General features: G+C 45.6%; 1 protein-coding gene across 1 annotated transcript in view; it reads left to right on the top strand.

Annotated features, from left to right (window-relative positions):
- The window catches only part of PTPRT (protein tyrosine phosphatase receptor type T), an 825,916-nt gene that overhangs the window by 124,190 nt on the left and 678,607 nt on the right, over positions 1–23,119 (top strand). Inside the window, exons 7-8 of the mRNA XM_060079174.1 lie at positions 5,796–5,911; positions 19,367–19,541. Coding sequence (XP_059935157.1) covers positions 5,796–5,911; positions 19,367–19,541 — 291 coding nt within the window. The remainder of the gene's footprint in view (positions 1–5,795; positions 5,912–19,366; positions 19,542–23,119) is intronic.

The raw sequence follows: 23,119 nt of genomic DNA on the forward strand, positions 1-23,119 counted from the left end.
TGTCATATTTTAGATTGTGAGTGGTTGGATTTTTTTTAATTAATTAATTTTATTTTTTCCTGCGTTGGGTCTTCGTTGCTGTGCGCGGGCTTTCTCTAGTTGTGGTGAGCAGGGGCTACTCTTTGTTGCGGTGCGCGGGCTTCTCATTGCACTGGCTTCTCTTGTCATGGAGCGTGGGCTCTAGGTGTGTGGGCTTCAGTAGTTGTGGTGCACGGGCTCAGTAGTTGTGGCTTGCGGGCTCTAGAGCACAGGCTCAGTAGTTGTGGTGCACGGGCTTAGTTGCTCCGCAGCATGTGGGATCTTCCTAGACCAGGGCTCGAATCCGTGTCCCATGCATTGGCAGGCAGATTCTTAACCACTGCGCCACCAGGGAAGCCCCATGACTGGTTAGATTTTAATCTAAGTGTAGGGAGGCACCACTGAAGGGGTTTATGCTGGGGATTGGTATGATCTCATTTAATTGTTAAAAGATTACTTTGGCTGTTCTGTGGAAGAGGGGTTGAAGGGGTAATAGAGAAGAAGTCAGGAGACCTATGAGAAAGAAAGTTCTAGAGTCATGTAAGAGATGGTGATGTCCTGGACCAGGTGGTGGAGAGACATTCATTCACCATCCGACTTGTTTACTGAGCATATGCTCCATGCCAGACACTAGTCTGGGTTCATGGAAGTGAGTAAGACAGAGTCATTCTTTGCCCTCATGGGCTTCCAGTGATGTGAAAGAGACTGAAAATAAAACAATCAGGTAATTATCTGGTCTATAACAAATGGTGTATTAGTCAGCTAAGGCTGCCATAACAAAATACACAGACTGGGTGGCTTAAGCAGAATTTTATTTTCTCACAGTCCTGGAGGCCCCAAGTCCAAGATGAAGGTGGCAGGTTTGGTTTTGTCCATGGGCTCCCTCCTTTGCTTGAGGACGGCCCCCTTCTCACTTTGTCCTCACATGGTCTTTCCTCTGTGCACATGTGCCCCTGATGTGTCTTTGTGTGTCCAAATTTTCTTATAAGGACATCAGTCAGATTGGGTTAGAGCCCGCCCTAACAGCCTCATTTTAACATAATCACCCCTTTAAAGACTCAGTTATCAAATACAGTCACAATCTGAGCTGTTGAGCATTAGGGCTGCAACCTGTGAATTTTGGGGGGATACAGTTCAGCCCATAACAGGCGGTAAGCAGACTATGAAGAAACATAGAGCATAGAGATGGAGAGAGGTAGTGGACAGATTAGAGATGAATTTAAGAGGTAGAGCCCACTGGTCCTAAGTGATGGGGTTAGAGTAGGAGCCAGAGGCATCAGAAATGGTGCCCTGCTAGGTTGCTGGCTTCATCAGCTGGGTGGTGTGATTCTGGGGAGGAGGTGTGTGTGACCTTTCATGGTTCCCCCTATGCATGGGTCCTGGAGGCTGCTCATGGGATCGCGCGTCATGCAGCCTGCTAGTAGCTTCTGAACTGTCCTTTGGCCTGACAGTGCTTCTCCCCCAACCCCAGCCTTAATGCATTTATGACTTCACTCATAGCTTGTTAAAAACTTAACACTATTAAAAGAATGCATCCTCTTTAGGTCCTCAGGCTTGTAATTCTCCACTCCAGTTCCTTAACACATTTTTTAAAAATTAAGGTGTGGTCAGAGTTTATCAATAAGTGATTCCACTAAGTATTCCAAGAGTTCCAGGGGGCTAGTGCATGATTTGCAAATGTTTTCTCGATCGATTTGAGCTGAAGTTATATGACTTTAAACACTTGCCTGTCAGCTTCTAAAACAGTGACCGGAAGATAAGTGTGATGCTCAACGGAAATTATTTTCTCCTACAAACGGAGACCTCTCGTCTATATTTTATGGCCCATTTAACATTTTTGTGTTATTCTGCAAATATTTTAGCCATAGTTACCCTCTGCTGCCATTTCTCCGTGTCAGCCATTAGCAGGGTCACTACGGTTATAACTGTGGATGATAAATGTCAGCACAATTTTCCACTCAGTTTCAAAGTTTCTGGCTCCTAGGTTGACTTTTAGAATTGTTTAAACTTTTTTTTTTTTCCATCACAACCTTGTGGGGCCATGTCACTGAGACCATGGTCTGCAGCACGTTTTTAATGTATGTAGTGCACTTTCTCCGCAATTGTGTGGCTTCCTACTGAGCAGTCAGGTTTAAAGAGCGAGATAAAGGGCACAATAATACGTCTTCAGATGCTGTACTGACATCTGCAGGAGTGTAAATGTCACCAACATCAAGGCTTTTTGCCCCAAATGCACAGCCAGTTTTCTGTTAACCCCATTCCGCAGGGTCCCATTTTGGGGGCGCTGGGTCTCAATGGGGAGTGAGTGTGGGATGCTTAAAACCCCGAGCTGGTGGCTGGTCTGGGCCCCAAGGTCGTCTATGCTTGGCCGAAGGTTGGTGAGTTGAAGCAGATGGGATGATTGCTTTCCTGGAGCTGTAGGTGCTGGGTGCAAATCACAGCTGGGAGAGGACTGGACTCAGGCATGGACTGGGGTGGGGGTGGGGGGATGGGAGGAGGATTGGGGAGGCCAGGAGCTCAGAGAAGTGTACCAAACAGGTCCCCAACATAAGGAGGATCCCCCAGAGAGAGAGAAGGAGATCTGTCGTGAGCTGGAGATGAAGCCAGGGCTCAAAGAGTAAGGGCACGTGGAGAGGGTGCTAAGCAGGAGGGCGGTGGTCCGGAAGGGTCCCCGTGTTGAGGACCGCGATCTAGGGCTAGTGTGCACGTGATACAACAGCATGACGCCTAGAGGGGTGGGGACATCCCTGGTTTTATGGGTTCAGACCAGGCAAGACTGGCCAGTGGAAGTTGTTCCATAAGAACTATGTAACAGAGACAGCCAACTAGAAGAACGTGCCTGCCGTCATGTTTTGTTAAGTCTACATAGTGTTTTAATAAATTCAGTCAAAATTTTAGAATGAGGGCTTTCACCTAAGGCTGGATTTCTTACTTGCCTTGAGAAATCGGATGATTGGCTACCCTGAGCACAACACTGTCGCATGGCCTCTGTCTGCTGGATCTAGGGAACTGCTAGCTGCCCTCTGCCTATGGGGCATGGGGTCTTTATCCAGTTCCCCCAAGTCCCCACCACTCCTTATTGCCTCCTCATTGCTGAGGCAGATACCAGTTATTAGTGTGCTTGTGATGTTGCTTTTCTGATACAGAGAAATCTTTATTTTACCCAAGTCTCTATGAAAGGTAGGAAAATGAATAAGGGGGCAAGGAGGTGGCAGTTTTGTTTTTGTTTGTTTTACAACCGAACCACTTTATTCCTTTACAGAACTGTCTGGCTCCTGAAGGCGCGTGCTTTCAACATCTCTGTTGTCTGTAAACCCTCAGTGTTTCACCAGAATTATTAACTCCAGGGGCCATTAAACCTCTGAATTCTCTACCACTGTACCTAGAAGGGAGGGAGGAAGAGGGATTGCAGATGGAAGAATCAAGTCAAGAGGTCTGCTAGAAAGGAGTCAGAAGCAAGCAGGAGAGGGAATTCCCTGGTGGTCCAGTGGTTAGGGCTCCCTGCTCTCACTGCTGAGGGCCTGGGTTCAATCCCCGCTCGGAGAACTAAGATCTCACAAGCTGTGCATGGTGTGGTCAAAAAAAAAAAAAAAAAGAGAAGCAAGCAGGGGACATTGATCCAGAGACAATTCATTTCTAGTTGCACAAGTCCCAGAGGTTGAACCATTTGCCCAGGGTCCCCAAGGCTGAGGGGAGATACCGTTTTGTAAAAACCTAACACAAAGCCTCCCAACATTGGAACTAAGATTCTGTACCCTCTCCTTACCAGGAAGTAGATGTTCCTTCCCGCTTCAAACAGGTAGCATAAAGGGGCTTATGAGGTTTACTCTATTCCCACTTAAAAATTGACTTGAACTGATAGTTCCAAAAATAACTTTACAAAATTATACAGGAGAGCAAAAAGGAAAACATTTCAGACAATCAAAGCAGCATGACATTTGTCAGGTTGACTAGATGCACGAATCTTCAACTCTGAGAAGCCCACAATGAGAGGACTTCCCTGGCCCTTGGACTCTTGACGCCATCTAGTCGTGGGCCCCTGGAGGTGGCATGAGGGGGACTCTGAGCTGTTGTCACTTTGTTTAGAAACCTGAGCAGAAGCTGTATGTTTCTGCACAGCGAGTCTGCCTGATCATGCCAAGGTCCTTGGCTTTTGCTGAGCATTGCAGGTGGTGACACAGTTTGGTAGAGCAGACAGTTCCAAGTGTGAAGGCCATGGGGACAAATACCAAGGAAAGGAATCTCTTGTGGTAAAATGTTCCAGAGCAATGAGAAGAGTCTGGAGGGTCAGCACAGCCTTGCCTGTGAGCCCTTTCTTTGGATCCTGGGCTCCAGGAGACACCGTTGACCTCCCCGTTGTCCAAGAGGCAAGAGACTGTGCTGGTTAAATGCTGAGTTTGGGGCTAACATGGACCTGGACTGAATTCTGTTCCTGTCATTAATGCTGTGTAGTGTTGGACAAATTGAACTTGGTGAGCCTTGGTTTCTGCTTCTCTAAAAGGGAAATAACACTAGTGTCTGCTTTAGGGAATATTATGAAGTTAACTTCAATAAAACACGTAAAGCATTTTTCACAGTGCCTGGCATTGTAGGAGCTTTCAATAAATGACATTGTTATTATTACTTGTCTGTCTGGATATTTGACTCTCTCTGAAAAGATGGCCAAAGGCCCTTGTTGAACCGTCCATTTGATCGCATTCCAGGGGTATTTGACGCCTGGTTCATCACTGATTTGGTTGATGTGATAGGGATCGTTGACACTTTTGTGCCTTGATGAAGAAACGCATTCTTCTAGACAGAGATTATCAATCCACTCGTCTTTGGAGAGCTCACATAGGCAAGGACCTCTCTCCACAAACAAGAAAAGAGATGAACCCAAGTTACCCAACATAAAACATATGTTTAATTCTAAAACTGATTACCCATGGACACTATGAGTTTCATGTGAAAGTCCTTTCTCCTGTTACGCCAGGTCCCTGGAGTAAATGTCCCACCTCCATCCCATCCCTAGATATCATAGCTTAGAGTGAAGAGTGCAGACTCTGAATGTGTCTTGAATTCTCGGTGCCTTGCTTCACTCACTGTAAAATAGAGATAATACCACCACCAACTGCGTTGGGTTAAGTGAGTTACTATGTGTAGACACTGCCATGACACCAATCACGTAACCTTCATTCACTCAGTGCTCACGGCTGGTGTTCTCCTCCACCTGTTCTCCATCCTCCCCTCTTTGCCCCCTTCATGATCCGCATCATCACCAGGGCCAGGTGTGCAAGTCTCAGGCCCAGAGGTGCTTCACTTCAGTTTTCTTCTTTCTGCTCACCCAGGTCTACAGGGAGATATCTTCTTGGGTGACCCCACCCCCACCCCTCCAACTTCCTTTTGCAAACATGGCAGTATTACCCAGCAGCTAATAATATGGATTTTGAGGCTCTCAAGGACATGGATTCGTGTCTTGCCTTCCCCAGTTTCTGGCTGTCTGACCATGACAAACTATGTAACCCTTCAGAGCATTAATTTTCTGATTAGTGAATTGGAGTTACTGCCCACCTTGTGGATTTTTGTGAGGTTTAAATGAGATGATGCATGTAAATGTCTTAGAACAGTAACTGGATCATAGGAAGTGATCAATCAACAGTAGCTTTTCACCGAGCCAGACCATCTCCTAAGCACAAATTCCCCCCTGCCCAGTGCCCATCCTGAGCTCCCACCCGCCGACAGGGACATGGTCAGGCTGTTGAATTCTGTCCTCATATGCTTTTTGGCTTCTCTCTTAGGAAAAGCACCTCATTTTCTGCGGCTCCAAAATGTCGAGGTGAATGTGGGGCAGAATGCCACCTTTCAGTGCATTGCTGGTGGAAAGTGGTCTCAGCATGACAAACTTTGGCTCCAGGTAAGGATGGGAGGGGCCTCCTGCGCATACCTGCCCATCCCTTGGGAAGGGAAGAAAGTGTGTGCTGTGATAAAGGGCTTGGTGGGGAAGGGGAAGGGGTATTTCTTATGTACCTCTGCTCCTTGGATGATATGCTGCATCCATGATCTTGTTAAATCGTAACTCTAATTCTGTTATGTAGGCATCACTATTCCCCATTTTACAGGTGGAGAAACTGAGGTCAGAAACATAAAAGTGCCAGAACTAGAATTTGCAACTATGAGCTTTCCAAACTTCCTTCTAACAAACTTTGTCCTTTAAGCCCAGAATCCCAGGACTAAGGCAAACTGGATATTTTAGATTCTGGGTACATTTGCATTTTCATATGACTTTTTTGTCAATTTCTAATACAAAAAAAAAAAGGCCTGTTGGATTTTGATGGGGGTTGATTGCATTGAATCTATAGATCCCTTTGGGGAAAACTGACAGCTTAACAATAATGAGTTTTCTCATCGTGAACATGGTATATTTCTTTACTTATTAAGGTCTGTAGTAATTCCACTCAGCAAGGTTTTACAATTCAGGTCTTGTATATCTTTAGTCAGTCTCATCTCTAAATATCTCCTATTTTTGATGCTACTCTGAAATACATTTTTAAAAAACCCTCAATTTCTGATTTTTCATGACTAATATACAGAAATACAATCGACTTTCCTTTATTGATCCTGTACCCTGTAACATTATTAAACTTAGTATGACTATTTAAATTTAAATTAGTTAAAATAAATACAATTCAGCACTCAGATGCCCCGTTGCACTAGCCACATTTCAAATGCACAATAGCCACATGTATCTTGTGGCTACCATGTTGGACAAATGTAGATAGAGAACATTTCTGACATTGCAGAGAGTCTTACTGGAGAGCACAGCTCTAGAGAGACATCGCCTCCAGTTCAAGGAATCGGGAATATTGCTTGAAAGAAGCTGACTCCTGTTACCTCCAACTTCATATACTTAAAGTTCTCTGTCGTCTCTTCTGACTCACACAGTTTGGATGTTGGTCCTTAACCCATGCCCAGCACACTTTGATGGGAGTTCATAGTATCACTTCTCTTCTTGCATTTGAGCCCATTTCCTGCAATTGGAAAGTCCCTGGGCCGAGAGAGCACATCTAGGAGCTTCTTTTCTTGCTTCTTAGCAGAGCAGTAGAATGAAGATAGCAGTAAATAATAATGCCTGCTCCTGCTGCTTCCTGGGTCTGCCTGCAGACCACAAGAGAGCACAGGAAACTTCCACGTGTCGCTCAAGTATTACATAATGCTATCTATTCATTATAATTAGTATTAAAGTGCATCAGGCTCCCAAGAAGCTTTGTCACGTCAATGGCATTGCCTCAATTGGGTCACAAGAATGAGAAGAGACAGTCACAGTACATTCAGCATCTTTATTTGGGTTTTCCAATTATCTTATGAACGTTATTGCTACAGTTCTGAGTTGCGTGCTCTAAACCTTGAGTCTGTCAGTGGAAGGATGTTAAAGCCGAATGTAATTGAAGTTTTGAAGGAAATAGAAACACATGGTTTAGAACTTTTCCACATCTTACTTATTTATCTACTTTTCAGTGTAAACCAAATCTTATTTCCAGAACGTTTTTCAGGTGGCTTACAATGGGACATAAAGCATGACAGGATAGCATAAATTAAGTGAGGCAACACGAAATAGGAGGCAAATAACGCGTCGGAGCTGGTCATATGCTAAAAACTGCATTTCTGTACATCTGCTGCTTCCTGGTGGGTCACAGGCAGAGCCCCAGCACCATGGCCACACACAGAATCAGGAAAGCTTGTCAGATACACAGCTCACAGTGATGTCCCTGAGATGAGCCCAAACCAGTGGCTCCAGAAAATTCTGTCGTTCACACAGAGGCCAGACAGGAATTGTTCCCAGGAGTCCTCATAAAGAAAACAGTCTGTGATGTAGGGAACAGCGTTTTCCACCACAGTCTTACTGAGGGCACACAAGTGAGTTTCATAGGCTTGTTTCCCATAGTGATGCTCTGGGTAAAAGCAGTTTGGCGACGGGGGGTGGGGTGGGCAGTGTGATACGGCAGAGGTCCCCAGCTCTCTACCATCGCCATCCTGGGATACCTCACATGTATCTGGAGAGTGAATAGATTCAATAACTATTTCTTCAAGGAAACCACCAGGAATGTTATCTCCCTCATTTATATTTCAGGAAATATTGGGAGGTAGATGGCTTACACTATGCTGTCTACCTTCGCCATCCTGGGATACCTCACATGTATCTGGAGAGTGAATAGATTCAATAACTATTTCTTCAAGGAAACCACCAGAAATGTTATCTCCCTCATCTATATTTCAGGAAATATTGGGAGGTAGATGGCTTACACTATGCTGTCTACCTTCGCCATCCTGGGATACCTCACATGTATCTGGAGAGTGAATAGATTCAATAACTATTTCTTCAAGGAAACCACCAGAAATGTTATCTCCCTCATCTATATTTCAGGAAATATTGGGAGGTAGATGGCTTACACTATGCTCTCTGGCAAAATGCCCGCTTGGCCAGTTAAGTCCAGGCTTATATTCAACAGTGTAGTTGGAATTAGGTCAACATCTTTCTATAAAACATGAGGCACCAGTCATGATACCTGCCACCCAAGAGACAATTGCAGCCCTGATCTGAGATGGGTAGGCTAAGGCAGGGGCGGATTTCTCATGAGATATTGCTTTGGATTTATTCCAGCGCCTAGAGGAACGGCTTGCAGACTTGCCAAAGTTGTGTTCCTTATAACAGGCTGGGGCGCCTCAGCCTGAGAATTTCCAAAGTGAGTGAAACAGACACATTGTGGCCAAGAGTCCACAGGACACCTACAGCAGGTGTGCCTTTCAACAGTGCTATTTCTTGCTGTAGCTTCCAAGATAAGCTGACTATTCACTAAGTCACCAAATGTGGAAACTTTTTTATCTGGCAGTTTTAAGTCAGGGAAATAAAGGCGGTGACTTTCTTCTCAGAATAGTATGTCAGTGCCCCTTCTCTCTGGCAGTGGTTAGGGAAAAGTTGGTGGACTTGTAGTTGGGGATAAATCCCTGTTGCCTGTTGTAGAGAATGCTTACCTTCTTTTTATAGAGCAGGGATCTACAGCCTGCTTGTCCTTAAGTGCTTTCAGGTCATAAATTAATAAGTTGAAAAGGAAGACTATCCATACCCCTGTTTTGCACCCTCCTGAAGACTTAACATGCTCTTTAGAAGACTCTGTCTTCTAGTGCCAGTTTTCATGGAATTATAGTGCAAGTTTTGCATAAAAATCAACAGACAGGACCTATGCAGAAATGTGTATACCTAAGCCTAGAACAATTGTAGTCTTTTAGGGAAAAGGCGGATAAAGGCCAGTAAAAGTTATAAACAAGCTCATCTTGTTCTGGGATGATTTCTTCTTGAGGTGAAGCATGTAGTGCCGTGGTCTCCGGTGGAAGGGCCTCATTCATAACTTGCTGATTCCTTATGTGATGCGTTGTCTTGAGGAATCCAAACTTGTGATTCTTCAAGCATTTTTTTCAAGCGAGTAGTTGGTGTGCATCCTGACTGGAATAACTAGTAAGAAAAGCAGCCTACAAGTCTGGGGAGCCCTTTTGGAAAAAGGAAAAAAAAGAAGAGCAATATTCAGGGTACAACTAGGTGGAACTGTAGTGACAAATTATCGGTGTAGCACTGTGAAAATGTACATGGTACATCTTTTCTGGAAGGTAATTTGGCAGTAGCTAGCTGACACTTTTAAATGTACATATTCTTCCGGCAAGTAATTTTCCTTTTGGGAATACACCTAAGAAAATAACCAGAGACAGGGAAAAAAATGTATATGCAAGTGTGTTCAACAGGATGAAAAACTGAAAACAACCTAAATGTCCAGGAAAAGGGGACTGATTAAGTAAATGGGGCCATTAAATATCAGGTTATAGAAGTCTATTTAATGCCATTTTCACAGTATATATTTAAGTGAAAATAGCAAGTTATAAAACGATATGCCCAATATATTAATTTTATATCAAAAACCAACCATATGTATACACACATATTTACACAAATATATACATACCTGTATAAATATACACATATAACACTATAAAACACATAGCAAGACACTTAATAATTGATTGCGATGGTAGATTATGTATGCTTTTTTTTTCATCTTTACTCTTTTCTGTTTCATCCAAATGCGCTAAAATGAATATAGGTAACTAATATTAACAGAAAAAATGCTGTTAAAAGGAGAAAAATGACCACTTTTTCCTAGGCACAGAATATTCTAAGGGTGGTAGGAGCCTTCACAGGGCATAGCAGAATTAGGGGTAGCTATTCCGACAGAAGCTGCAGCATTGGCCCCTGTTGAGGATGCGGGTAAAATTACCCTCAGACTGCGCCCACCTCCTCATCGCCACCAAGAGATACTGTTCATTAAGGTGGAGGTTTAGAAATATTTTTGTGTGTCACCTGGTCTTTATGGAAGATTGCTGTGGGATCCATGCACTCCTCAGGAGCTCCGGGGCAGGCCCTGTCAGCCCCACCCCAAGGCTGACTTCCAGGTCTCCCTACAAAGGATTCACTCCATCGGAAGTCTGTACAACGAATAGCGTTCGAAGAGTCTCAGAAATGAGGCCATGTGTCCAAAGCCTCTGCACAGATCTCAGTAGGGCAGCATACATGTTTAGACAAATCACGGGCGTTGTTACAGGGAGCACACCCTAACTTGGCAGGAAAAGGCTCCTGCCCTGGGAAGCCATCAGCACAGCAGCAGCCACATCAGGGCTGATGAGATAAGCAGACGTGTGGGTCCTCTGCGGCAGATTCTCCCGGTAAACCTGTTTTCCCGCTCCCCGCGGGGCTACCGCTGGCTCGCAGGGCTGTGAGCGTCCTGCAAGCAGCTCCCCGTCCTGCCTGCATCTCTACCAGGTGTCCCTTCCATGCGGGGCTTCTGCCGAAAACCTAGTGGTCACCCTACAACTACACACTAAGGAGAAATTCACGGCGATACTCAACACAGCTGGCATGTATTGAATGGTTACACATATGATGTATTTAATTCTCACAACCAGTCTTTCAGGTAGATGCTATTTGTAGCCCTGCTTTATAGGTGAGGAGACTGAACCTTAAGGGTAAATGAGTCAGAGTTACCCAGGTCGTGAGCAGTAGAGGCAGGATTTGAATGCAGGTCTGTGTCTACCTCCTGGGTGGGCTCATCCTTCCATGCTAACCTCATAGTCCTTCCCATCTGTATCTCCACTCTAGCCTTTCCTTCCATACAGATGGCTTCCTATTAAAAAAAATTCATGTATTTATCACATAGTTACCCACCTCTAATTTTCACTGTACTGGGTACTTAAAGAGATTTGAGTCTCTCAAATCTACAAACGAAATTCCAACACCCTTGGGCTTTTTTTTTCAAATTTCTGCCTTCTAGTTGCCTTCTTACAGCTCTTTTCCTCTTCTTGGCCACATTTCTTAAATGTGATGTCTACACTTGCAATGTGCCTTTCTTTAACTCCTGCCTCTTCCCAAAAGTGACTCTTGTGAAGGTCACCAGTGCTTTCCTTGTTGCTAAAGCCAGGGGCAGGGTGGTGGCGGTGGTACTCCTCCTCCCCCTCCCCCCTCCTCCCCCCATCCTCCTTCATTATTATTATTATTCCTTATAGTTGGCTCTTCTTTCAGCATTTGATGATGCTGACCGCTCCCTCCTTGAAAATCTTCCTGCCCTCTTGGTTCCATGGCATCATCTGTCAGCAACTATGAAGGGTCTGAGAGTTTGCCTTATTTGCAAGCAAAGGGGTTAGGCTGCCCATTGCATGGTTGCATGGATGCTGGCAGGAGACACGAGACTCTTGGGTCAGAGACAAAGGACTTTATTACTCATTACCCCGCAGGCACCACGAGCTTCATGTCTGCAACAGTTTCCCTTGTGCCCCCAAGTCCTGTGAAGATGATGTGAGGGTGGATCCAGGTGGGGTTTACACACAGCAGATCTGTGTCATAGCTGGGGAACCCCACGCCTAGGATACCCCAATCTTTTATTATTACCTTTGAGATATAATTTACAAACCATAAAGTTCAATAAGTCTACCATTTAGTAGGTATTAGTGTATTTACAGAGTCATGGCACCATTACTACATGCTCTGTCTTTCCTTCTTTTCACCTGTAGGGACCCCAGATTAAAACACAGCTCCTGTAGGGCGACCCAGGGGAGGGAAATCTAGCTGGGCTTTGGATTTGCACGGGGTTGGGTTCCCTCAGATTCGTCTGAAGCTGGTGCATGGACCTCATCCTCCTCCATCCTGTGCACCTCCTCTCTGAGGACCGTCGGCAACTCTGACCTGGAACTGTCCCCTCACAATGTATTCTTTCCTCCTTTACTTTCTGATATTTTTTCTTCCTGTCTTCCCTCAGCCCATCCCCCGCTTATGTGCTTCAGGATTGATCCAGCTCATTCCCGCCCCAGCACATGGGAGCTGGGATAAAGAGTGGCGCGCAAGGCAGCCTTGCTTCTTGCCCTCATGGAACTTACCTTTCGGCAGCAGAGACAGACATTTAGCAACTAATCACAGAGTTACATATTTTATCACACATGTGACCAGGCTCCCAGGGGGGAAAAGGGTCTGCTGAGGAGGTAGGGAGTAGGGAGATTAGGGAGGAATTATGAGTCTCAGAGAAGTGCCCGTGGAAGAAGTGGCCTGTGAGCAGAGTTCAGAGAGGTGAACTGGAAATAGTCAAAAGGCCATCAGGCTGCACAGGGCGATGGCATGTGTGCAGGCCCTTCACCACCTGCTCATCCTCTTTGCTCAGGGCTGACGGCTCCCTGTAGGGCTTAGGCCAGGACCCTCCTGACGCTGCAGAAACTCTGAACCCAGAAATCAACCATAAATGGGCAGTCAGCCATGCGTGCGGTCTTTAGCATAGCGAATCAAAAATGATTTATGTTCACTTCTATTTCTTTTAACTTTTAATAAAGAGTAATCAAAAGCTGTTCTTTAGAGATTGCCAAAGAGGTGCAAATATGGTCTTAAGAGAATCAATGGGCCAGCTTTTAGCAAGTTTCCAAATGTCATGCCATTGACGCAGTATGACTAGAAATGAAAAGAATATTACGAATGAATTGTGGGAAGTTCACTGAAATATTTTCTAGCCAGGAGATTTCTGGAGCAATTAGAATAATTTTCAACCGGAAACGCTGGCCTCATTTTACTTGCGTGTGTGTGCGTGCGCGCTTGCGCTAGGAGCTCAAATCAGCACATGGAAGGTTTCCAGGACCCATGTGTTAGAATATCTCCTGTAAAACAGTCATAATGTCAGTTGCACACAGTTTCCTTTTATTAAAGACAGTAATGTTTCCACTTCTGCCGATTATAAATCAATGGCAAGCCAGCGTGCACTCCGGCATGTCCGGAAATAATGACAGCCATTTTTGCAGGCTGTGTCTTATCTCTTTGTGAAGGGAATAATGTCCTGACACAGGAGCAGAGAGGATGGGGAATTGCAAAATGGTGAGGCTATTATAGATACCTTGATAGTCAATCAGGTAATATGAAAACAGCAGGCTTTCCATGGCATCAGGTGCTTCTCTTGTCTTCCTCTGTAGATAGTTCCTGAAGGTAGAGAGGTTTTTGCCTGGGTGGTGGAAGGATGCACATATGCCAGGGTCAGAAATATTAAATGTGGGCATTTGCAGTCCATACTCTTGTAAAGAGTGTCTGCTCTCAAACCAAGCCGTCTTATTCCACATAACATAAAACAAGCTCAGGGAAGGTGGAATTTGAGTTGTTTTAAAAGAGAGAGAGAAGCAGACGAAAAAGAAAGAAAAAAGAGAGGTTTCAAAGGGAACTGTTACCATGATGAATGAGACATGGGTATAAAATGGGATTAAGCAGGACCACCGATTAGGCTATAAAATGCCTTTGTTCAGCTTGGAACACATGTGCCCCCCTGGGTAGATGAACTGGAAAAAGGTTCGCCCTGTGGGCACATGCAGCCCCAAGGCATATAGCCTGGCAGGCAGACAGAGCCTTTGGGCAAAGAAAATAGGTAGCCTTCCTCCAAGTGGATTGGGTCAGCCTGCGGTCAGCACTCCTGCTTTGCGAGCAGAACAGGGGCTGGATTTGGGTGCCACACCCGTGGCCCATGGCTGGGCATCTTTGGTGCGGTGACCAATTGCTCAGCCCCAGGGAGTGGCCTGGATTTAAGGAATGTGTCCATTCATGTGTTTCGTGATATTATTTGGCCCCATTCTTTCCACTGAGGGCCTTAAGGTGACATTAGCCTTCAAATCTTGGAGACATAGGACAAGGCCAGCAGCATCAGTGTCACTCTGGAACTTGTTAGAAATGCAGATTATCTAACCTCACCCCTGACCTGCTGAGTCACTCTGGAGGTGATCGTTATGCACGCTAAGGTTTGAGAGCCGCTGCTTTAAACGGATGGAGTTGGGGTAAGAAAACGTCACCCAAGCCTAACAGCACATTGGATATGACCCCCCTTAATAATATATTCAGAAAGTCTGTTAGCCAGGAATGCAGGAAGATGCTTTGCCTCTCCTTACATAGATACTTCTGACTTCGAGACCGCTGAGATTTCTAGAAAGCTAGGCATAGATCACATCAGTTCCCAAACTGTTTTCTGTGGAGCAGTCATTTCCTGCAAGGTGACGTTTGATGTTCTTTGAACAAACAAAGTGAGTTTCTGGAACACTGCACACTCTACCCTCCTCACACAGAGTCACAGGGTCGTGTACTGGCTGGCCACTGGGCAACGTGATTAAGGCCTCAGTGTCTGGAATCACATCACCAGGGTCCACATCCTAACTCCATCCCTCAGCAAAGTCATGTTAAGGTTTTGCTCCTCTTCCTATGGTTCATGGACCAGCATCAGCGACAAGACTTGGGAGCTCACTGGAAATGAAGGATGTCAGGTCCCACGACAGACTCAGACATTTTTAACAAGATTCCCCAGGTGGTTTGTATGCACATTAATTTGAAAAGTACTATTCTAAACAACGTTGCTTGACCTGTCTGCCTCAGTTTCCTTATCTGGAAAATAGGAATATTCTTAGGACCTATCTCATGCCTTATCATCCATGAGAGTGACCTGGAGGGTCTGTGAAAGCAAAAATGGCCTGGCCCCCCCATAACAGCTCCTGATTTATTAGGTCCAGAGAGGGGCCAGAAAATTTGCATTTCTAACAGGTTCCCAGGGGATGCTAATGCAGTAGGTCTGGGGACCACACTTTGAGAACCACTGCTTTAGATTATTCTAAAAGCATTGCTCCTCCTCTGCTGACCGTGTTTTCCTCCTTGAAGGATGCTATTTCAATACTTGACTTTGTGTTTATGTTTTGCCCTTTTTGCTGTTTTGTTGGAATCTTTTTTTTTTTTTTTTTTTTTGTGTGGTATGCAGGCCTCTCACTGCTGTGGCCTCTCCTGTTGCGGAGCACAGGCTCCGGACGCGCAGGCTCAGCGGCCATGGCTCATGGGCCCAGCCGCTCCGCAGCACGTGGGATCTTCCCGGACTGGGGCACGAACCCGTGTCCCTCGCATTGGCAGGCGGACTCCCAACCACTGCGCCACCAGGGAAGCCCCTTGTTGGAATCTTGACGCCAGCCTGTAAATTCTTCTGGGCAGAAATTATACCTTCCACATTCCACACTCGCTCATTTTCTGTTTTGTTAAATGACGAGTACATTTCCAGTGCGATTAATAATAGAATAAGGAAAGGGGAAAAGACAACTCAGACTACCAACCCCAATAAACAGCCTCCATAAATGGATATCAGCCCTGGAAATCTCATTAAAATGAACATTTCTCACAGCTTCCCAGGCGATGTTGATGCTGGGTCTGGGACCCAGCCTTTGAGAAGTACTTTCCTAGGGATTTTAGAAGGATTAAGTGGATTCTATCATGTAAGCCAGTTAACACAGTGCCTGGCACAGACTGAGCACTCGGACATGTTCGTTAATGTGACTTTTACGTAATAAATGCTCAGACAAATCCCATTACTTTGAACAAAATATTTATCAAACTCAGGTATGGAACTTTATTCACTGGGGGATAGACTGGCTTTTCAGAGGAAGCAGTGCGTTATTGCAGGGGTACTTGAGCTTCCCACCTTGTCAGTGATCTATGGAGATCAGTTCCCAGCCCCCTGCCCCCCTTTTTTTTTTAACATCGATTCAGGAGCAGACAACCAGCAAATCTCAGGGCAGTGGCTCATGGGCTTTCAGGAGACCCTATGTATAATATACTGGAGGAGGAGATAGAGATAGGAAGGTGCTGGGTAGAATGGATTAAAGTGGCCTTTATGAGCCAGTGCCCCAAACTGCAGGGCACTGTGCATGTTGGCTGCTAAAGGCTCACAAATCCTCCTTCCCCAGAGAACTGTGCCCTTGGTCAAATGGGAACCGTTTCTTCCTCCCCAACCTGGCCATGACCAGTGCAGAAGCTGGCTCCTTGCCTCCTGGTGGGATTAACTCTGGTACACTTCATGCTCTGGAGCTCTGTGGAGTCAGGCTGAAGCCAGACCCCAGTTTCCACCACATCGTTGCTCAGCTTCTTTCCTCACCCTTTCCTTCATCCCCATTCTCCTGAGAGCACTCAGTAAATCACCAGGTCTCAGACTCTGCTTCCTTCTGGGGAGCCCAATCTAAGATACCCTTCTGAGTGCCCAGTGGGAAATTTAGTCAATTGATTCATTGACTCAGAGGGGCTAGAAGATGATTCATTTTACAACAACAGACATAGCTCTGAAAAACTTGCCGCAAGAAGAAAGGAAGTGTGCCTGGAACTTTCAGAGGAAGGATATACTTATGGATGAAAAATATTACAGGAGCCAGAAGAAAGTTTCCAACAAGCCAAAGGGGTGACGTGGGCCTAAGGGTTTGATAGAATTTTCCACAGGCTTCTATGTGCATCATCTGTGTCATGCTCCTCTCTGGCTTTTCCCGGGACTTTGACTTCCCTTCACGGTCCTGCTCCTCTTTCCTAGCACCCTAACATCTGCATCCCTGTGCACTTACATGGCACCTGGTATCATGGCTGGGAAGCTTTACTCTCCCACTTTGCCTCCGGGTTGTGGTCCGCTTCAGGCTCCTGGCATCTTCCCTGCACCACGCCTCCCTGTGCCCACTCAAACCTGCTCATTGCCTATGGGCTTAGGTTTCTGAGTCTTTTCCTGCTTCATGAAACCTCCCCTTGTTTTCTTCCCTTGCATTTTCTCTTCTGCCTCTGTCTGGGACTGAGACAGTGGCTGGCACCTGTGCTTCTTATGCCTTCTGTCTGCTTAAATCCCTTGTGCGTGTTGCCACAGCATTCTGGCATCTGAGCCTCTCACCATTCCTGGTCTTCTAGAATCCCTCCCGATCTCTGCTCCTGGGCTCCTGGGCTCCTGGGCTCCTGGGTGACTGCTCAGTTGCCTTGACCTTGAGCACCTGCTTGCCCTTCCATCTGGGCTCATCTCTCTGAACTTAACCTCCATTTCTCCTTGCCCTGGTCTGTCACAGCCCTGTTTCCTGTTGTGGCTCTGGGCCCTCCTGCTCGTCCCTGTCCTGCTGTTGCCTGCTCCCAGTATGACAGGTGTGATTATCAAAAGACCTATTTTCTAGAGATTTTATTAGACAACCTGCAGTTTCCTATCCTTCCATGGGAGAAAGCCTGGTGGTTCAGGAGCTAAACAGAAAAATCTAAATTGTTCAAGGGGATGCACTGAATCCTCTCTGGTTCTGCTGGAATCTGACATCTTTAAGAAGAAAAGTTAGATAATACTGGAGGAGACACCAAAATAAAATTTAAACATGAAAAATTAATATTTTGCGCTTAATCAGTCCTTTGCCGTTTGTGTTAATTCCTCATTGCTGATGTAACAAGTTCCGCAAACTTAGTGGCTTAAAACAATGCAGATTTATTACTTTACAGTTGTGGAGATCAGAAGTCAGAAATTGGGTCTTACTGGGCTAAAATCAAGGTGTCAGCTGGGCTGGGCTCCTCTGGAGAAGGAGAGGGGAGAATCTCTTCCTTAACCTTTCCAGCTTCTGCAGGCTGCCCTGCATTCCTTAGCTCATGGTTCCTTCCTGCATCTTAAAGCCGTCAATCACGTCACTCTGACCTCTGCGTCTGTCACCACGTCTCCTTCTCTGACTCTCGCCATCCAGCCTTCTTCCTCTTCTGCATGTAAATCCTCTTGGATAATTCAGGATCTCTCGCCATCTGAAAATCCTTATTCACATCTTCAGAGTCCCTTTTACCATGTAAGGCGATATATTTACAGGTTCCAGGGATTAGGATGTAGACATCTTTGAGGGGCTCTTATCCAGGTTACTCCACTTCACCTGGCTAATTTCATGGTTAATGTAGAGAGCTCCACTAACACCAGAATATACCTTCATGTGTTAAGTGTTTTACATGCCTTCTCATTTATTCGTCGCAAAAACTCCATAGAGCAAACACCAGTATCAGATCCATTGTTTAAATGAGGAAACTGAAGCCCAGAGAAATGAAAGTGCCTGACAAGTGGTTTTGGCCTGCATTTGTTTTCCTATCAGTTATTGTAACTTGCTACTGTGAGAAAGGGCCTTATTCAAACTCAGAGTATCACATCTAAGATTCAGGATGGTAAAGACAAAAATGCCGTGCTAGAAATGTTGATTCTAGAAATGTTTAGCAAGTCAGGAGGCTTCAGGGCACGGTGCTAGAAATGAAAAGAGCGAAGTCCTGCCCTCGGGGAGCTCACAGTCTACAGTGGGAAACACTTGTAGGAAAAAATGTGTGGGACGTTTGCACCATACATAAGAGAGTGAGGAACTTCCAGAAGGTGTTGTGACAGTCAGGGGCACTTACTGGAGATGCTAACGAGCCGAACCTGTATGTTTAAGGGAGAGGGAGTATCTCCAGGGAGACAGGAGGCACCAGGCAGAGGAAGAAGCATATGCCGAGGAGAGGTGTTGAAAAGCCCCCATCCTCACTCTACCTGGAGGGACAGATTGGTCCCTGTGGGGGAGACTCAGAGCCTGTGGGTGGTGTACCAGGACACCAGCTGTTTATTATCACTTTGTGGGCTGTGTCTTCACTAACTTACCTGAGTCTGCATTTAGGGAAACCCTGTGGGTTTTGCTTAAGAGATGAAGGAAAACAGGAGGAAGGTTACAGGGCCAAGTGCCAACCCCAAATGCAAATGAGCAAGGAGCCAAGGTGTTTAGAAGCGGCTGTGCTCTCTCTTCCTATGGCCAGGCATCCACCCTCTTGAAACAGCTCACTAGCAAAGTTTATTCTTGAATCACATCACTTGCAGAAACCAGCAATGGAGAGTCCTTATTATGGAAAGTCATGGGCCCCAGGGGTGTGGGGATGGGTGGAACTTCCATGCTGGGGTCACTCAGGAGTGTGTGATAATATGATTTCTCCTTCCCTTCCTCTGTCCTGTAGCAATGGAATGGCAGGGACACGGCCCTCATGGTCACCCGCGTGGTCAACCACAGGCGCTTCTCGGCGACAGTCAGTGTGGCGGACACTACCCAGCGGAGTGTGAGCAAGTACCGCTGTGTGATCCGCTCTGACGGTGGCTCTGGTGTGTCCAACTACGCTGAGCTGATTGTGAAAGGTGAGTGCCACCACCTGTGCCTCTTCCCGGGTGGTTGATTTCACGGGGATCCCTTGGCCCCATCTTTGCATGGTGGGAGGAGGTAAGACTCCCGCGTTTTCTACACCCATTCCGTAGACTGAAACACAATTTCCAATTCTTCCCATCAATACACATCAAAAAAAACAGAGGAAGTTATTGTGAAATCATGCAATATTACATTGTCATTCAAAGTTGAGTCTTACATGTAGGATCTGTATATGAAAGTTTATGGGATATATAACACAGACAACATCTCCAAATTTGGCTTTATTCTGCATTTAAAGTTAGAGTGAGCCAATGTCCTTGTGCTGTGGTGGCGTTCTATTACAGTGATCAGAGTACAATTGTTTCTGAAGGATTTTTTATTGAAAACTCGATATAATGACAATATTTTAGAAGGACTTTTGAAATAAATAACCTCCCACCCCACTGGCTTTGATTCAACTTTTTTTTCAATTTTCTTTTTCACCTTGAGGTATCACTGACATGTTTTTCCATTAAAATATGCACATTGTTCCTTTTCTGCTTCTTTCAAGGAGCTGGATAGTCCATTCATTTTTGAAAGACTATATAATCTTCGTTACAGTGCTTAATGGTTGTATGCTATTTCATCAAGTGAATCATCCTATTTTTAAAAATCTCTGTCATCATTTAGGTAATTCCAGGTATACTTGTTTTTCTTTTATCTTTCCTTTGTGCATGCAATGATTAACGCCTCAATTGAGTTCTTCAGAAGAGAATATTTTTATTCTACTAAACCAGATTATTTCCTTGGATAAATTCCCTAGGGGTAGAGTTGGTAGGCCAAAGAATCTTTACAGATTTTTCTTTGTGTTGCAATATTGCTTTTGCAAAAAAAAAAAGGGGGGGGGTTTGACAGCTTACACTGGAAAATAGCAGTGTATGGATGTTCTCATTTTCCAGTGTTATGTTCGCCGATTAAAATTTTAATATAACATAATTTAGTGAATGAAATAATGAAGCTGTTTGTCTTAATGCTAGCTGTAGAATGATACCCAGTGTTTTGAAGGTAAAAGCATCTCTCCACCCTCCAGAGGATCCTGAGTTGGTTCCCTTGGTCAAAGGATTGGTTGGTGTGAAACCTTGACCTCTCTGTGCTTCCGCATGTCATGGTAACCTTGCCTGGACTGGTGTGAGTCTAGGATCTCTAATCCTAGAGAGTGTGGGATTCCCTCTCCTGTGCTGTCCTGACTCCAGATGGATATTCACATGGCTGTCCCCATTTGTCATTAATCAGGTCTCAGCTTTACTGTCGTCATGCCATCTTCTCTGAGAGAATTACCCTCCCCTGACCCCCCCATTCTGGTGGTCACATTCTATTATATCACCTTGTCTCTTTTTCACTCATCACATTTCCAAATTATGTATTTTTCTTTATTTGTTTACTTGGCAGTGTCCGTCCCCCCCCTTTAGGATATAAGCTCTGTGGGATTTGGGGCATCTTCCATTTGGTTCATGGTTCACAATCAGTCCCCCAAGCTTAGCTGAGTGCCTGGCACGAGTGCTAAGCACACCGAACCATCTGAGATAGCCAGCGTTTGACAGTTCTGACCTGCACAATTGGTCATTTTGTAAGGCTCCACCTTAAAATACTTGTTGAATGGTGGATGAGTGACGGAGTTATTGGCCTCAGCAGGAATGCATTTCATCGCTATAATTCTGTGAACACTTAAGCTGAAGATCAACAGATTGGGTAGTTACGAACAGAACAACTAACAGGAAAAAAAATCATCTTTAAAATAGTTTACATTGAGTGCCATTATATATAAAAGAAACCATCATTTTGATCCCATTAGGCTCATATCTTGGCTTTTTGGTGCCATAAGATTGATTTGTGTGATCAAGTGGCCTTTGCAGGTCTTTCAGATAGTGAATATGTAACTCCTGAGCTGTGCCCTCTGGAACACTCACTACACATACTCTTTTATGGTGATCTCCCACACCGGAAAGGAAGCCCACCCTCCCCACCCGGAGAATGGATAGTGTTTTCTCCTGTTGTCCCCGGTCTCACCAGCACCTTGCCCGTGGCTGGCATAGAGTTGGTAATGATTGCATAGGGTGAAAGACTAGGGGGCTAGTGTAGGGCTCTGAACTTTTCAGCTGCAGACAAATGGAACCAGAAAATGCTTCATTTAGTCTTACGTCCCCAGGTGTGGGAAACCAAATCCAGAGGGCCCTGGGACAGAGGATGTGATTTCCATGGTGAAGCATCATGGCCTTTATTTGGAGGGGTGGCCAGTGTGTCCTAGGACTGTGGTTTATCCTTTGTTGGCTGTGTGTCCTGGGCCAGAGTTCAGCTTGGACTGAGTGGTGCCCTGACCAGGTTTGTCAATACAATCCAGGAGCTAACACTGCCCCGTCCCCTCCCCACCCCAGCCCTTGCTGCTCCATTTTAAGGGATGCGCTGGATGGTCTCCTTCAGGGGTCTCCTTCAGGGTGGGTGATGGTGGGTTTGTGCTCCTGGTGACCGGGTCCTGTTTTGTTATACCTTACTGAAATCCTTTATGGAATATTACATTTTTTTTTAGTGCCCATTTTTCTTCCCGCTTGTGTTTTTTTTTTTTTTCCTTTTTATACTCAATTGGTGGTAAGCTCGAAGCTGGACCCCTTGAATGTAGAAGTCCCTTCACATCCGAGATCTCATGTAGTCCTGATTTTGGCTCCACACCTTGGTTTTATTTTAGTTCATTTTACGGCTGTGAGAACAGTCACAGCCAGGTTGAGAAATAGAGACAGGTCCTTAGGGGCAGAGCTAGGATTGGACCAGGAGCTAGGTCATGCTATTTTGGCAACACCTGGAGGGCCTGAGGATTGTGGCCTTGTCAGCACATGGTAGCATGATGTCATGAACAGTGTCGAAAGCGTCCAGATAGAAGGCAGGGTTCATGACAGGGGTCCCCCGACCTGTTGCTAACTTGCCTTTTTAACTCATGCATCACCCTCCCACCACTCCCCACCTTTCTGGAGTGGGGCACTAACTGCCAGATTCGTGGAGAAATGGATTTAACCCTTCCCGACACACACACACACACACTCTCTCTCTCTCTCTCTCTCTCTCTCTCTCTCTCTCATAAAAAGCTAATGGTACCCAAGCCAAACAAGACAGTGAAAGACAGGGGACCCCCAGAGGCGGCAGCAACCAGCAGAGGAAGGCTGTCACCCTGGAGTGTGTGGCCAGGAACCCACTTGAAGGCAGCAAACCAGAGCATTGCGGGGGAAAGTGTTTTATGAAGAATGACTCACTCACATCTTAGAGCCCCTTTTTGTGGCTGAGCCAGAATGCTTAAATACTTTAATACTGAAGTATTTGCACTTGTTAAAAACAAACAACAAAAAAACGGAAAAAATAGAAATCTACCTTCTTTCAGGGAAGGGAGAAAATCTGAGAAAGAAGGCTATTCTCAAGGGCCAGGCGCTCTCCCAGGGGATGGGGCTGCTCCCCACATTGAATTTCCTGTTCCTGGTTTACACATCACACCGATCGTGTGGGCCGAGTGGCAGGGAGCTGACAGACACTGGTGCGTCACAGGAAGAAG

The sequence above is a fragment of the Mesoplodon densirostris genome, chromosome 16, assembly GCF_025265405.1.
Source record: "Mesoplodon densirostris isolate mMesDen1 chromosome 16, mMesDen1 primary haplotype, whole genome shotgun sequence".
Lineage (NCBI taxonomy): Eukaryota > Metazoa > Chordata > Mammalia > Artiodactyla > Ziphiidae > Mesoplodon > Mesoplodon densirostris.